General features: G+C 40.5%; 2 protein-coding genes and 1 pseudogene across 10 annotated transcripts in view; 1 reads left to right on the forward strand and 2 right to left on the reverse strand.

The window, feature by feature from the left end:
• The window catches only part of LDLRAD3 (low density lipoprotein receptor class A domain containing 3), an 852,030-nt gene that overhangs the window by 427,398 nt on the left and 407,371 nt on the right, over window positions 1-17,261 (reverse strand). The gene's annotated exons all lie outside the window — the stretch shown is intronic.
• SLC1A2 (solute carrier family 1 member 2) overlaps window positions 1-17,261 on the reverse strand; it is a 157,017-nt gene that overhangs the window by 60,894 nt on the left and 78,862 nt on the right. The window contains exon 2 of one of the 7 annotated variants that reach the window (XM_060176605.1): window positions 9,144-9,448. The exons of the other annotated variants lie outside the window; for them this stretch is intronic. Coding sequence (XP_060032588.1) covers window positions 9,144-9,160 — 17 coding nt within the window. The 5' untranslated portion in view covers window positions 9,161-9,448. The remainder of the gene's footprint in view (window positions 1-9,143; window positions 9,449-17,261) is intronic. 7 annotated transcript variants of the gene reach the window in all.
• On the forward strand, window positions 17,143-17,248 carry LOC132534219 (U6atac minor spliceosomal RNA; annotated as a pseudogene).

Genomic DNA, 17,261 nt, shown 5'->3' on the forward strand with positions numbered 1-17,261 from the left:
AGTCTCCATCTGCTAATTCTTCTTTCTTACACACATGACAAAATGGTGAGCCCTACTTTAGTGGCCAGCTCAGCTTGCTATGCAGAGCAGCCTCTGTGCCTCAAAGGAGACCATGTAATGGAGCTGGTGCTACATGTCCAACTATTCTCAGAACCTGCTTTTCATTACCATTCAGTCGCCCTCACCCTGCCAAGAGCCTCTAATAAAAGGCTCATTAGACATGGTGTCCGATTCAGATTTCCTGCCTGCACACTTCAGTGTCGCTTTATCTGGCATGGAATACTCTTTCCTTCCTTCACCAGTTCAATGAAGTGGCAACAGAACATTCCTCAGGGAGGCCAAAAGTAACTTGTGTTCTTGTCTGAAGAGTGTAAGGCTTGCAGTCTGCCCCACCCATCTGGCCCACTCCTGCCCAAGTCTGGGGACCTGGAGTGATGTGGGCGAAAACAGAGGCAGAACTGCCCTCCTGGAAGAGACTAGGTTGGATCTTCACAAACAAAAGCTGTTTTTCCAGAGGGCTTATCCCTCCAGTGGTTAGCATATTTGGCGAAGAAGGCGAGAAACTATAGCTGTGTCAGCTCTGGGCACTGAGGACCACAAAGTGGTAGCTGCAGCTGTGGCAGCCCCCACATCTGGGATTTCTAGGCTCCCTAAAGAAGACCATTCTTGCGCTACAAGAACCTGAAATGCTAAGACAGCCAAGCATTCCCCCCATCCCTCCAGGGAATGATATATGAGATAGACAGAGAGAGAGAGAGAGAGAGAGAGACAGTGACAGACAGAGGGGGAGAGAGAGATAGAGGAGGTGAAGCCACACCTTCCACCTTCTGCACCCCATAATGACTTTGGGTCCACACTCCCAGAGGGATAAAGAATAGGAAAGTTATCAGGGGAGGGATGGGATATGTAGTTCTGGTGGTGGGAATTGTTTGAAGCTGCACCCCTCTTATCCTTTGGTTTTGTCAGAGTTTCCTTTTTATAAATACAAATATTTTAGGTCCACTCAATTTCTAAAAGATTTGCCTGCCATATAAATTCTCCATATGTATGCAATCACGTGGATTTTTATTTTTCTGATGACTACTCCAGTCTTAGAAGAAGCTGGGGCAGGATGGAGGATTTATCCTGTGCTTCCCCCCCCCCCCCACAAAAAAAGAAAAAAACCTACAGGTTCAGTCCCTTCTGATAATTTTTGGTCACCTCATTCATTTCCTAAGTCATGAAAATAATTTGTATACAGGTCCAGCTACTGAGTGCCAGGCTCCATAGACTTGCTATACATGTAATAGACTCCTGCTGAATCTCTAGGGGTGGTTAATTAAAGGGCATGGTTTACAGTTATCCCCGATGATCACAACAAGATTAAAACTGATGAACAAATGAGTCTACAAATCCGTATGTCTGGGTTGTAGTTACAGAACTGCCACTAACTGGCTGTACCAGAAACAGTCTGAGAATGACACAGATAACATGTTTCTTGGTCATAATTCTTCTAGCGTTTGCCCGGCTAGGAAGGATCGTCAGTTTCCCCAATGAATGGGTACTCACGAGATGCACCACGAGAAATGAACAGACAGAAGTAAATAACACCATGAAATGACAAAACACACACATGTATACACACTTAATGTATACACACTTAATGTATACACACTTAAGAGGGTTTAGATAACAATTTTGGCTAATTTTTACTTTTTAGCTCTCAGGCCTTTCACCTAAAGTAATTTTCTATCTGGAGGATATTAATAGCTTCCAGTTCCAGAGAAGTAGCCTCCACTCTAGTTGCCCCAAAGTGAGTAAGCTCAGAGTTTACCATAAGATGGAACATTTCATCAACCATAAGGGATCAGCCCAATCACAAACATCAGAGGACAAGGCAGATGATTGACTTAAACACAAAAGAAACCAACAGTAACAGCAACACCCATGAGTTATTTTTGTGCCTTTACCTTAATTTCTGTGATCTATCACAGTTGTAAAAGTGATTTACTATCAAGCTCAGGCAAAAATCATTAAAGTCATGGGCCCCGAGAAATATACCTAAAATCAACTTCCTAGCTTATTATCACCCTAAAAATCCCTATTCTTACCTTCTCTATTCCTACTTTCTGGTTCCTGACACAAAACTTACCACCTTTCAGAGAGCAAGTTGCAGATACTACTATGATTCCATTCTGAACTCCATGAGCAGAAGACTCATCATCAGTGTGCCCCAGAACCTCAACTCTCCAGAGGCCTAACTCACTAAAGAAAGATAGAAACAGACTAGGGTTATGAATCAAACTGCCAACACCTGTGTCCAGCAAAGAAGCAATTACAGAAGCCAGACCTTTTGTGCTCCAAAAAGAATTTTAGTACACACTCCGGGGTCGGGGGGAATGTTAAGGGAAGATGACTAGAGGGCTCTGAAACCCAATTCCATCAGGGTTCAGAGAGAGAAGAGGAAAAAAAGGAAAGACATTCGGAAGTAGTAATAGGTGTCATATAAAATGGAAGAGGAGGCAGGACCATGGGAAAAAGACCATGGGAAAATATATATAGCTAGATAAATAGCCAGATAGTTATAGAAATAATAGTTAACCCATAGCGGTGACCTTGGAAGAATCACTGCAATTTCCAATAGAGGGAATGGGGATACAGAACTCGGGTGGTAGGAACAGTATGGAATTGTACCCTTGTTATTTTGCAAATCACTAAAAAAAAATAGTTTTTTAAAAAAGCATGTTATTTAGTGTCCTGGTAGGTGAAGCAGAGGATAAACTGCTGGGATTACGAGCATGAGATCCCAAGTTTGATCCCTGTCTTCACATGTACTTGAGTGATGTTCTAATGTTCTCTCTATCATTAATAAGTACAATAAATCCTTTTTTCAAAAAGCATGATATTTAGCAGTACTAGCTAAGTAGGCCAGGGATTAAGTTCGGTGTGCAATTCAGATATTGGCATCATCTTTACCTTTTATCCATCATCTTTCACCAATTTTTTTTTCATATTCCCCTTTATTGGGGGGATTACAAGACTCATTTTACTTTTAATGCCACTTGGTGAGGGGATGAACTGAGGACTTCAAGACTACACAGTACCACAAAATGGTCTGCTAGGCCTAATTTTATCATTTAAGGAGAAAGAGAAAAGAGAGATAATATAGCAATACTTCACCATCCATGGAGCTCCCCCAATAAAGTCAAATTTACTCCCATATGTATTGGAGCTTGGCCCCAAGGCCTCATGCATGGTAAGGAAAGCTGTCTCCCAGCCTAGAAAATAATGTTCTTATACTGACATTAAGACCTATCCTTTTCCCACCCCTAAGTTCTTAGTCTACTAAAATGGGCAAGAACACAGATAAACTGGTGAAATGGCATTGGGATCAGCCTCCCCCAAACTCACCATTAAAGCATCAAGAAGCCACCTCTGTCATTCATGGTTAATAGCTGTGGAAGTGGAGGGGCAGCATTCACACAAACTCTCAAGATGGAAAATGAAGGAGCAAGAGTCTTTTCTCTAGAAAACTTCTCAGATAAAGGAGGGCAAACTAGCTAACGACATAAACAGCAAATATAGATCCAGATGGAGTCTTTGGAGGGTCCTTTGGGTTTCCTTACACAAAGGGGAAGGAAGAAACAATCACAGGTAAAATTCTGAAAAATAAATAGAAGTAACATTTATTTTTCTCAGAAATAAACACTAAAACACCACGTTTGATTAGCAGCCATTAGCAGGCAACTTGGGAGAACACAATTTGTGGGAGTTGGGCGGTAGCTCAGTGGGTTAAGTGCAGGTGGTGCAAAGTGCAAGGACTGGTGTAAGGATCCCAGTTTGAGCCCCTGACTCCCCACCTGAAGGGGAGTCGCTTCACAAGTGATAAAGCAGGTCTGCAGGTGTCTATCTTTCTCTCTCCCTCTTTGTTTTCCCTTCCTCTTTCCATTTCTCTCTGTCCTATCCAACAATGATGACATCAGTAACAACTATAACAATAAAACAACAAGGACAACAAAAGGGAATAAATAAATATTTAAAAATTTTTTAAAAAGAACACAATTTGTTAAGTACATAATAACATAATTACACAGCCACTGCAGTCTTAATTAAATTTCCTTTTATAGCTGTGTCTAGGACAATATATTTAATCTCTTGCCCAATTATTACCTTTTCACTGGGTTATCATAGAGCATTAATGAGATAACACAGAAAATAATTATACTTGATGTATAATTTATACTCAACTTTAGTTTCCCTTCTATGTTTTACATGTCTAAACTAATGCAAAATGACTATGAAAACAGTACTTTAATTTTCTTTACAAAAAGAAAATTCCAGAAGGGCCAGAATGAGCAAGGGTTAGGAAGTTCCTATTGCTGGAAGTTTCCACATTGTGGAATGACTAGATAGTCTCGCTAAGAGCAATAGAAGCATGAAACTTGAGGACTTTTGTAAAATCTTCCTAAGGTAGAGACTTAAATCAGCTATTATCTGATGGAATTACTCATCTCCAGAAAGACTCACCACACCAAAAATTAAGACACCAAGAAACAGTTAACCTCCAAGCCCTGGGGGAGATTCTGGGGTGGGGTGTGTGATCATCCCAAATTGGAGACCTCTTCTAAAAATAATGATTACGCCATGATCTAAGAGTACACTGGCCGGCCCAGTCCCCAGAGCCATGTCAAGTTCTGAAATAACTACTACCCACCTCTGGTTGGTACAACAACATGAAAATACATTTGAAAACTTTGCACAGCTTCAATCAACTGCCATAGACTGGAAGGGTATGCACTTAAGAGTTGGAGCCACAGAAAACTTGGCCTTGTATGAAATAAACTGTCTCCTTTGGCTGAGAGTCTGTCACACCTTACCAGGAGTTTTGCTCCTTACGATAGCATTTCATCAATACAACAGATTCTAGTGTCTGTGTGCCTCTTCTCTCCTTTCCCCATGAAGCTGCCACTTCTACAGGGACAACTGCTAGCAAGGAAGAAGGCCTCGCCCCCCCCCCCCCCCCCCCCCCGTAGTGATCACAGTGATCACGCAAGTGGTGAGATGTCCCAGGGTTGACAGACATTGGAAATTGCAAACTGTGCTTGTGGTGTTCTTTCAGGATTCCCTTAAAGTCTTTCCAGAGATCTCAGAAAGTCTTCCTGAAGAGCCTAGTGTCTTTGCAACCCTGTAGTGGACCCATATTTAAGTCTTGGAGAAGCAATCCACTTGCCTGTAGTACTGAAGCATAGAGTTTCTCAGATCTCTCTCTAAAAGTACAATTTGCCAGACTCACACCCAGAAGTCAATAAGAGGAGGGGAATATAAGGACATAGCAGAACCTAGCCAACTGCGTGCTGTCGCCTGGGGGCAGTTCCCAAGAAACAATCCAACAGGATTTTTTGAGTGCTAACAATTTTCCTTTCAATGTGGCTGCTAGTTTCACATGTGTTTTCAGTTTGTGAAGATTAATGAAGCTGGTCACTTAAGATTTGAGTTTATTTTTGTTCGTTTGTTTTGGTTTTTTGCATGCATGTGAGACCTAAAGAAAAACTGAAAATAAACAGGCAAACTAAGCTGTGGTGTTGTTGAGGGGGTTGGGGGGTGGGGAGGGCAGAGTTACAGAGCACTAAACCCCCTGTGGCCAAACTAGGTTTTAAAGCCTAACTTACTTGCAATTTCAGTCTTTCCCAGAAAGACCACCCTTAGCTGGAAGTTCAGGGATTGCTTAGTGGGTACTAGTGAGGTCACCTGCCTGACAGGACTCTTCTGTCTTCACAGAAAGATGACTTTGCTGAAACAATCCTCACTTCCTTTTTCACTGCTACCTTCTACTTATAAAACCTTTCATTTCTTATGAAAAAACCTTTCATTCTTAACAACTCTTCAAAGCTTCTTCCAACTAGCCAGGGGAATGCTATCTGGTTCACAAACCACTTAATAAACTCAACAAGATCTGTGCATTCACTTAGGAAGACAAGGGAGATCACTTGTCTTGTTAGAACATGGGATCTGCCTGCCTGAGATCCAAAAGGTACCAGGTTCAATCCCCACTACCTCCATGAGCCAAAGTTGAATAGTGCTCTAATCTCCTCCTCTTTCATAAAAAACAAATTTTAAAAATAAATGGACTCATATTTTCACAGAGGGTGAGATATGAGAGAGATATAGAGAGGGGAAGAGACAGCAAGGGCCCTGTTCCACCACTTGTAGAGCTTCCTCTATGCAGAGGGGGACCAGAGACTTGAACCCAGGTCTTCTTGCCTGGTAGTATGCACTCTACCAGATGAGCTACCACTTGGCCACCAACAGGAGCGTTTCCAACAGAGTAAATATGCACAGTATATTGAACTTTAACTCACACTGATTAATTTCTCAGAGAAAAAAAACAGATGGTAAACGCTGACCTCAAACACTTTGGGGGCATCTCATCCCCCATTCTTATACATTTCATCAAGTGTTCTCTCCCCCCAAAGTGGTCTCTTTCTCAGCCTCTAAGAAAGCATGGTATTTGCTTGTATTGCTTTATCAAGAATAAAAGAGAGAAGTCACAGAATCCATTTACCCCCTGCAGGTAAGCATTTCTTTTCTTTATTGCCAAGCTTTGTGAGCACCCAATTTAACAATGTTAATGATAATGAGTTAGGAATTGATTCTAAAACCTTTTATTGTACAGTGATAAAGTCCAATAAATTGCAAATTATTTACATTTTTCTTTGCTAAAGACCAGAGTTCTTTATTTCAAGCCTGTTAGTGAAAAGTCCTAAAGGTGTTCTTCCCCCTTTCCTGTCTCAGTAATGTATTCAAATAATCAGAACTTTGTGCATCTTTCTGCCTTCTTTCATTGTATATTATTTATTTATCTTTGACAGAGACATAAAGAAAGTGAGATGGGAAGGGGAGAAAGAGGTAGAGAGAGAAAGTGAGACACCTCTGGCACTGCTTCAGCACTCCTGAAGCTTCCTCCCATCGGGTGGGGGCTCAGGGTCTGAAATGAGGTCCTTGCACGTGGTAATGTGTGCACTCCACCAGGTATGCTACTGGCCAGTCCATTCTGACTCCTTTTCTTCTTGCTAAAAACTGAGATGAATTCTCCAGGATTAAGAAAGCAAAAAAGGAGGAGAAAAAGGAGAAACAATAGAAGGAGACAAACACTGGCTAGAGACTTATTGTTTGGAGGAGTAACACTATTCTTTTCTTTGGTTGGACCAAAGGAGAGCTTAATAAAGACCTTTCTAATCATTAAAAGCCTCAGACCTCAATTGAACAGAGCAGATCAGTGGAGATTGCATCAGAAAGTCCTTGACAAGGCCCATGACAAGACTCTGCAGTAAGGTTTCTCCATGTTTTGAACACTCGGTCTGTGATTACATATGCTTTACCCTGGAAAGCTAAATATATATAGACTGCCATGTCACCCTAACTGGAGTCAGCACAAAGCCAGGCCCCTTTCCAAAGCTTGCCTGACAGTCTGTGCTGCCAGACTGTGCTTCACAATTTCAAAGCTATTTTCTTGTTAAAACTCAGCCCTTCTTTTCTATTGAGCTGTTCCTGGGATTGCTGGACAGATATAAGTAGAATGTAAGGACAATGAAAAATCTTGAACTAAAGAGGCAAGCTTCTCCACTTGAAATGTATTGTAAGAAATGCTATGTACAGTTTTTCAACAGAGCATCACTCAGCTTTGGCTCTTGGGAGGTCTCAGGGATCCACACTGGGCCCTTTTGTGTGCAAGTTCTCAGCTCTACTGCTGTCCCATCTCCCCATCCCATCACATGCTGCATCTTTAAAAACAAATCAGCTTTGTTTATTTAATTTGATAGGACAGAGATAAAAAAAAAAAATGAGAGGGAAGGGAATAGAGAGGGGGAGAGGGAGACTTTGACTTTTTAAACTAACTCTTTAGCCACTTACCTCACCTTCCTCTTCCCATAAAAACTTCTACCTTTTACTCTCTCTTGGGTAAATTTATGAGGTTTCTATCTGAAACTACAACTCTTTGATCTTAATGAGATGTCTGACCACATTTACATTTAGAATACATCCTTATTCTCATTTTCGATCCTTATTCTGAGATTAGTAACAGATAAGGATTTTCCAGATTGCCACAGTCACCACCAGTCTCTAATACATGCCTGACAAGACCAAATGCCAATTATCCCTTACCATCATGCTTGGACAGCAATTTTTCTGAAAGAAATGTTAAAGAATATATCTCCTGATTCCACTGTCATATCTACTTGGCTCCTTGCACTTAGCAGTCTCTGTCCCATTTAGTTTCTTTATTGTCTAGATGTTTAAATAAGCCTTTCCTCAAAAGAATGAATATTTATTTGCCAAAGGCTGCAAAGCAGGAGTAGCATAGTTTGACAGACTGAATCATGGCGCTGTCAGATCATTAGATGTCAGATCATTTATAACTTTGAGCAAAGTTTGCCAGTAGGCAAGTGTCAAAATATAAGAGCCACTTGGCCTACAATTTGGTGAAACGGTAACAAGCAGGATTACAGAAGGTAGCGGAGTTGTCACTGTCTTCTCAGCAGGTATGCTTGTTCACAGTGGTCCTGCAATTAGAACTCTCTAGAGCATCACTCTAAAATACAGAGACTGTGAGGTGTGATTTCAGCCTTTTTGTCCCTACTGGTAGGCGTTTGCAAGAGGGAGAAAAATTGATTGGGTAATCTGAATTTCAGCCTGCAGTGTCAGACAGAATAGTATTTGTTGATTAATACATATATTTCATACAAAGTGAAACATGATTGCTAGTCATTTGATAAATTGGGAAGCAAGATTAAGCTAGTTTCCTGTTATCAAACAGCTGGGGACAGGGAGAGCTAGAAATCCCTCTAGTTTCTCTTTATTCAAAATTCCCCTACAGCATAATGGCAACAAGCCCTTGGAAGTCAAAGATGAGAAAAACATTCTTTGGTGTCCTTCTAGTTCCTGTATCTTAAGTCTGACTTTGAATTGTTCTGAGGGGGTTGGAGGTGGGTGGGACAGAGAAACAGAGAGGGAGAGACAGAGACAGAGACAGAGACAGAGAGAGAGAGAGTGTGTGTGTGTGTGTGTGTGTGAGAGAGAGAGAGAGAGAGAGATTGTTGTCTCAAGTCCATGGCTCCTAATTCATCAGAAATACCAATACAACTTAGCTACAGAAATTACATTACCTCAGAATGTTGAACATTTGGCTTCAGGTCAAATACTTCCAGATTTCAGCCATGGCAACAGGATTTACAATGTCATTTTTGATTGCTGAAGTCCTGGGAACTAATTAGCAGAGGTCCCAGAGCTCCTGTGGCCTGTAGTCCCACTCTGGCACTAGTTTTCAGATCCCATTGATGATTCCAATTAGGGCAACGCTATTTGGTTCAACTCTACAGCTGAAGACAATGTTCATATAACTGGAGGACAAGACAGATAGTTCACCAGGTAGGACTTGTACTTTGCCATGCACTTGGCCCAGGTTCAAATCCTGGAACCACAAAAGAGGTGGTACATCACCAGAGGAAATGCTAGTGTTCTGGTATCTCTCCCTCTCTGTCTTTCTCTGAATGAGAAAGAGAAACCTGGAGCAGTGCAATAGTGCAATCACACATGCATACACACACACACACACACACACACACACACACACACACACACACTTAATTTGATATTCTTTTCTGGATGATGTGATGTCTCATTTCAGAGAAAGGAAGACAGCCTGTTGTGAGTTAGCACTAGACTCCTATCAATAAAATAAAGCAAATATAACCAAGTCAATGTCCCCCGCCCCGGAAGATTATGATGAAAAAAAGACTCCTTTAAAGGTGACCAGGCAGAGCAATGGTTTGACTGAATGTGACTAAACAGGTCCTTCCCGCATTGCGTTTGGTTAGGAATAGCAATATTGACTATGCCACTATACTTTTGAGAACATACCTATCCTGCCCATGACTTCTTTTGCTAGTTCTATACAACTATGGGTGTATGGGGTGAGGGGACACTATAATTCTCTTCATTTTATAAAGAAACTGAAGGGTTGTCAGGGAGTTTTCTCTGTGGTAGACTAAATAAAAAAATAATTTTTTTATGAGATTACTACATGTTCAAAAGTCACCATATATACAGCAGAACCACAAAGCCAAATCTACATCTATCCAAATCCAAAATCCAAACACTTAAGGTTTACTTTCAATTAACTGAGCAACCAATTCAAATACTCCATTTCTCAGTCTGCTCTTTATAACTAATTAGAGTTTAGATCAGAAGCCAGCAAATTCTACCCCACCAAATGACTCACAAAGGAAAAGTTGGCTTATAAGCATACTAAGCCAAATTCTAAATGTTCTGTTTTAGGGCTTGGGAAATAGTATAATGGTTATGCAAACAACTTCCGTGCCTAAAGCTTTGAGGCCCCAGGTTCAATGCCCAGCACCACCACCAAAAGCTAGAGTTGAGTTTTGATCTTTCTCTCTGTATCGCTCTCAGACGATAAATTAATTAAATAATTTTTAAAGCTTACCTAAATGTTCCCTTTTATTTGTTGAAGTCTCTGTTGTACTTGGGAATCACATGACTTTATGGTTCCTTTTTGAAAATACTTCTTTTCCTTAATCTACATAAATGACCCTGAGAGATATTATCTGGAAATAATAAATATGCAAAGAGAAGAAGAAGAAGAAGAAAAGAAAGAAGAAAGGAAGGAAGGAAGGAAGGAAGGAAGGAAGAAAGAAAGAAAGAAAGAAAGAAAGAAAGAAAGAAAGAAAGAGCGAGCTGAAATGCTGTAGTTCTAAAATGTTCACCTTCTGAATCACTACAGGGCCATTGGGTAACCAAAACCCAGATAGAGTTTTTCTAGTTATGAAGAATTTAGCAACTAGGATAACCCTCTGGGTGTAGAAGAAGCTACTTATAATCTTCTTTTGTCCATATTAAGGGGGGATTTGAGGAGAATCCTTACATCATCAAGCAGCCAAAGTGTTTGGATGGCTGCCAGCATGCTAAATCAATAGAAATAGTGACAAAAGGGTATAGGGAAATATTTGTTGTTTTCAAACATAAGGGGAGGCCTTCAGTGATCTTGTGTAATAGGCATCCAAATAACACCAGCAGCAGGAAATGTTCACATGTCATACATCTCATGGTGGTCCAGAATTAGGTGTTTTACTGACTCAACATCATGATTTGTAGCCAATAGTAAGTCAAACTACCTCATCTAATTTCTTTTTAAAGAATGAATATTTATCTATTTAGTCATGAGATATACACACATACAAAGGGGGGGGTGAGAGAATCAGAACATTATTCTGGCACATATGAGAATGTGAGATTGGGGATCAAACTTGTGACCTCATGCTTGAGAGTCCAACACATTATCCACTACACCAAATCCCAGGCTGCTAATAGGATAAACAATGCTGCTATACACTGTTAACACAATACTTATAATTCATGCTCTCTAATTACAATATTAGTATTGTTATAATTATCACCAATGCTATCATTGTCATAATCTATACTTACACACAAATGATGATAGCCCACATTTGACAAGTGCTTTGAATGTGTCAGATGGTATCTGTTGAGGTCTGGAACATGTGGGAGAATATTCTATGCTTGGCCCATGTGTTATAATTTTTAGACCAGGGGTCAGCAAACGATAGTAATAGACTAAACTCTGGCCAATTGTAAATCAAGTTTTACTAGAACATAGCTAGGTACACTATTTATCTATTGTCTGTGGCTATCTTTGTACCTTAAGGGTAGAATTGAGAAGCTGCAGCAGAAACACTAAAATATTTTCTATCTGATCCTGTGCAGACAAACCTTGCTGACTTCCCTTCATTTAGACCTTACACTGCAAACCTGCTGTACATTCCAGTCTAGTGATCACTTACTACTCTCTTGGGGTTGGGTGGACTTGGCCCAGCCTATTGCCAATTTCAAACCAGTATAACAGGATACTCCATCTCCCTGGCTGCAAAGATTCAGAATGGGCATGTGAGACTAAGTTCTAAAACTTTTGCTTTAAATAGTGGAAAGATGAAGTATTCTTTGTTAAGGCTTCTAAGCTATTTGGGAATTCCAGTACTCCCAAAAATGTGCACAGAAATAGCTTGATGTTGTGTTTGAAGGAAAAGGCAGTAAGGAATGCAGAGGTCACATAGGCTCCTAAGTTAATTATGGGCCCCAGATCACATCAAATCGATGGGGTTTACAGTCAACAATATTTATACCCCTTTCCCATATTAGGGAGCTACTCTCTTCCCTGATCCAGCTTTCTGGTCCTTTTCCCACCCATGACATCATCTCCCCAGACAATAACTTGGATCCACTGGCATATCAGATTTCAGGCTCAGGGGCAAAAAGAAAAAGAAAAAGAAAACAAAACTAGTATAGTCACAGGCCCTTTGGAACTTAACTAAAATATGCCTACTAGCTAGCCAACTCTTCATCTGCACTATTCCAGCCCTTAGGTCCATGACTGGTCAACAATTTGTTTGGCTTTGTATGTTAACTCTCTTGTCAACCACCAGGTTCCAGATGTTAGCATGATTCTGACCAGACTTCCCTGGTCAGACAACCCTACCAATGTTTCCTGGAGCTCTGTTTCCCCAGAGCCCCACCCTACTAGGGAAAGAGAGAGGCAGGCTGGGAATATGGATCGACTTGTCAATGCCCATGTTCAGTGGGGAAGCAATTACAGAAGCCAGACCTTCCACCTTCTGCATCCCACAATGACCTTGGGTCCATACTCCCAGAGGGTTAAAGAATAGGAAAGTTATCAGGGGAGGGGATGGGATACAGAATTCTGATGGTGGGAATTGTGTGGAGTTGTACCCCTCTTATTAGGATAAGAGGTTTTTGTCAATGTTTCCTTTTTATAAATAAAAAATTAAAGTCCTGATGATAATATTTGAAACTTAAGATTCAACTATGCCTGAAGCTACATCTGTACTTTTCAGCAAATAAGCCAATTAACTTATTGTCTTGTGTTCATTTGAATCCAATTAATTTAGATTTCCATGACTTACAACTAAAATAAGACAATATGCAATAGACATAATTATTTTCCTCCATAAGATTTATCCAAAGTCATATAACTGGTAAATAAGAGAAGCCAAGATCCAAATCTCATTGAGTTCTACAAAATGAAGAAACCAGTATCTAGAATCCTCCAGATTAGACTGGGAAGACAAGCAACAAGTTATTTTCCTCTCTTTGAAGAAGGAACATACCAAACCACACAATTGTTCTCCAGAGGGCAGTTCTTTGGGGATTCTCCTGTTTTTTACTTGTGACTATCCCATGACAAGGCCCAGTAGAGTACTAGCTTCTCATATAACTGAAGAGGATGGACTCTAGGACAAGTAGTGATGGATATGGAAATACAATCTTTCAGGAAGATATTTGATTGCTGTATGGCTCAGTGTGTATCTTTATCCTTTAAATGACTTTACAATAAGGACAAGACTTTTGATGGTCATCCTGGGAAAGAATGCACCAGGACCCTTGTCAGAAGTGTACTGACCTCAACCCATCAAATCAAGAGAATGCATTCAAGAATGTTGGAAGATTTTCAACCACAAGATTTAATCATAAATTGGAGTGGAAGGGTGGGTGGATGGATGAATAGATGATGGATGGATGGTTGCTTAGGTAAGTGGGTGAGTGGATGAATAGATGGATAAATTAGATAGGCAGAAACATGTGAAATTATACATGAAGTAAGTATCAATAATATTTATTGCAGAATCACAGGATGTTCTTAACAAAGGTAGTCTCTAAGGAAAACAAGTAAGTAGTAAATGGGCATTTAAAGTAAGGAAAGTCACAGACCACCTTATTTTCTTTTTAGCACAAATCAACATTATAGGCATGCATGTTTATTACTTGCACAATGTAAGACTAAATATAAGCATTTTTGAGCACATCATTGAGAGTCTCATCTCTCAATGATCCTAAATATCTAAATGAACAGAAACTCATGACTTCAGGCTTCCTGCTCAAGTTTTCCCCTCTGAGACCTTGCTATATCAGCCATTTTTCATATTTACAATGACACAAGCTCTACTCATGTGTTACTCCTCTCAGTAGAGGAGAAGCAATGGGGGCCAACTCAAGTCAAGTAAATATGATTCACAGGAACTCGGAGGCAAGTGGGAATGGCCGGCATTAGAGAGACTGAAGTTTTAGCAACAAAGCCTCCAGTTCATCTGGGCATAGCCAGGGCCAGAACAGGGTTTCCTTGGCACAGAGATAAAAAAGATGGCAACTGTAGAATATCATGAAACAGGTGTACATTAGGTAGAGAACGGGCTAAGGAATCTTTAAAAAAAAACAGGTTTTCTTTCTGACCTTTTTTTTTTGTTTCCTTTTTCTTTTCTTTAATCATTGTTGTGATTATTATTATTGTTGCTGCTGTCGTTGGATAGGACAGAGAGAAATGGAGAGAGGAGGAAAAACAGAGAGGGGTAGTGAAAGATAGACACCTGCAGATATGCTTTACCGCCTGTGAAGTGACTCCCCTGCAGGTGGGGAGCCGGGTGCTCGAACCGGGATCCTTATGCTGGTCCCTGCGCTTTGCACCAAGTGCGCTTAACCCCCATAACCCTCTGCGCTACTGCCTGACTCCCTTGTTTCTCTTTTCTTTTTGTAATTATATATATAACTTATGAGACAGAAGGGTAAGAAAGAGACAAACCAGAGCACCACTCCAACTGGGAACCTCGGATGTGAAAGTCCAATGCTCCAGGGTTGAACTACTTCCCCTACTGCCAAAACAGCTTCTAAATGGTCCAACAGGTCTCCAAACACTGAACAGACTCTGGCACTGCAGTAGAGTAGGGCCTTGACACTCACCTTCAGTATTGCCTACTAACCTCTGTCTCCCACCCTCACCCCCCAAATAATTTTATTGGGGAAATAAGGAGTAGACTCCAAATGAATCAGAGGCTATTAGCCTTTTAATAGCTGCCACCTACTGTGAGGAAGCGAGTTTACCCAGAGGTTTTTCTCAGAGCTCTCTCATTTAAAAAATTTTTCATTTTTAGAGTCAGGCGGCCGCAGGCAGAGGCCACCTGGTATTTTTGGATAACTCAGCCTTGCTGGGTCCTGGTTGCTAAGAGTGACCACCCTGTTCCTGTCCATTAAAAATAGGCATGGGTTTGAGAATTCTGGGTCTCTCTCTCTCTCAAGCAACGGGGCCACTTTTGGCACTCCAGTTTAGAGGCGGGGCCCCCTCAGCTCTCCTGAGGTTTGTGTGTGTCTGTATGTGTGTGTGTGTGTGTGTGTGTGTCCATTTCTGTGTCTTTACATGTGTAAGTCTGTAATAATGGCTATTCTATATGCTTGTGTGAATAAATACTTCATCTATTTCCTGTGTCAGCCTCAGTTTGTAATGGGTATGGTCAGAAACAGAACTTAACATTAGGGATATTCTGTCCAGGAAGGGGCAGGCCAGAGGCAACTGCAACTTGGGGCTGAGGTAATCTACCAACAAATGTGAAAGCATTTCAGTATTTTAAACTACCAGCTTCCTCTAATTTAGAAGGAGGGAACTTTCTGGAATAGAACTACTAGTTAAAATGGTAAAAACTCACCAAATATATGAGGCACCACAGGCAATATACAAAACAATTCCCCACTACCTTAGAAATAAATTAAGACAACTTTTACATATCTCACTGACAGAACTTTTTAAAAAGTTCTAACACCTGTGGTTGGCAAAGACATGGGAAATTTAGCATGGGAGTCCAGATTGGTATGGTGGGGATGGGGGGTTGCTAGTTTCTATCTAAAGTAAAGGCATGTAACACCTTATGATTCACCCTTCTTCTAAATTTCTCTTAATATCTGTGCTACAGAAATGTGCTTGTGCACAGACACAGATGTAGTATTTTTGCAGAATCATTAAAAAAAAAAAAAACCTGAGAAGTATATATGAACTGACATGAGAAAGGTCAAAGTATAGATATGCAAAAAAGTATATGCAGACAAGATTTACTTTGCATAGACATTCTTGAAGAAGAAGAGAAAAATTGTTCACAAGGATTAACTCTGGAAATGGAAGAGCATTTTTAGAGGCAGGTATGTAAAAGGGTTATTTTAAAAACATATTTGTACAGTTTTTTTTTAAAGGTTTGACTTTTAAAACAGCACACCGTGACCATGCCTCATTCTCTAAAATTAAATTTTAATTTGAGGGATGATGAATCAGACTTCCAAACCATTTAGAAGAGGGCAGTATTTTCTTAATGTAGGGAAATATTAACTTTTAAAAGGAAGCTGTCATTTATATAGTTGTTAAGGAGGTAATAATTTAATGTACTAAACCTTCTCCCATGATCAGCTAATGAAGATAACACTTTCTCCAAAGTGATCCTAAAGTTTATGCTCAAGATCCCATGCAGGGGGCCAGGTGGTGGCGCACCTGGTTCGAGCTCCTAACCCCCCACCTGCAGGAGGAAAGCTTTGCAAGTGGCTGCAGGTGTCTCTCTATCTCCTCCTTCCCTCTCAATTTCTGGCTGTTTCTATCAAATAAATAAAGATAATAAAAAATTTTAAGTATTTAAAAAAAAAGATCCCATGCAAATAACCTTTCCAGCAGAGACCAGGCATTATTTCAGAGGAAAACTTTCTTCCAGAACTCTGTGAATTCTTGAAATCATGTTTTCAAAAACAGCCCACCAACAAATGAAGAGTCACAAGCAATATACTAAAAGATTCTTGACCACCTAAGAAATCAAAATAAAGTAAATCAAAAGAACACTTTTGCACATCATATTGACAAAACACCCCCCACCCCCAAGTAACGCTATGATTGGCACGGGCTTGAGTTAGTAAAGTGAGGGTGAAGGTCAGTGCCTTTAAAATTAGAGGGACATTCAGAATCTATTCTCAACTCTACTTTCATCATCAAAATCAGAGGCAGCTGCCTCTCATTCACACAGGAGTTCTGGCATCAGAAAACCATGGCCTTTTAAAAAACATTTTATTTATTGGATAGAGCCAAGAGAAATTGAGAGGGGTGAGGGGAGATAGAGAGAGAGAGCAGCACTGCTTCACCACTCATGAACCTTTCCCCCTTGCAGGTAGGGACCAGGACTTGAACCTGCATCCTTGAGCTTCGTGACGCATGTGCTATACCAGATGTGCAACCACCTGGTCCTCTTTACAACAGTAGTTTTAAAAGGACAGAAGGCTAACACTCCCTTTGTCAAGAATGAAAGAGCAACATTCACATGGTTTAGGCACTACTACCTATACTTCAGTGCAGCAGTGAGGTTATCAAGGGGGACTGG

This window comes from Erinaceus europaeus, chromosome 17 (assembly GCF_950295315.1).
Source record: "Erinaceus europaeus chromosome 17, mEriEur2.1, whole genome shotgun sequence".
Lineage (NCBI taxonomy): Eukaryota > Metazoa > Chordata > Mammalia > Eulipotyphla > Erinaceidae > Erinaceus > Erinaceus europaeus.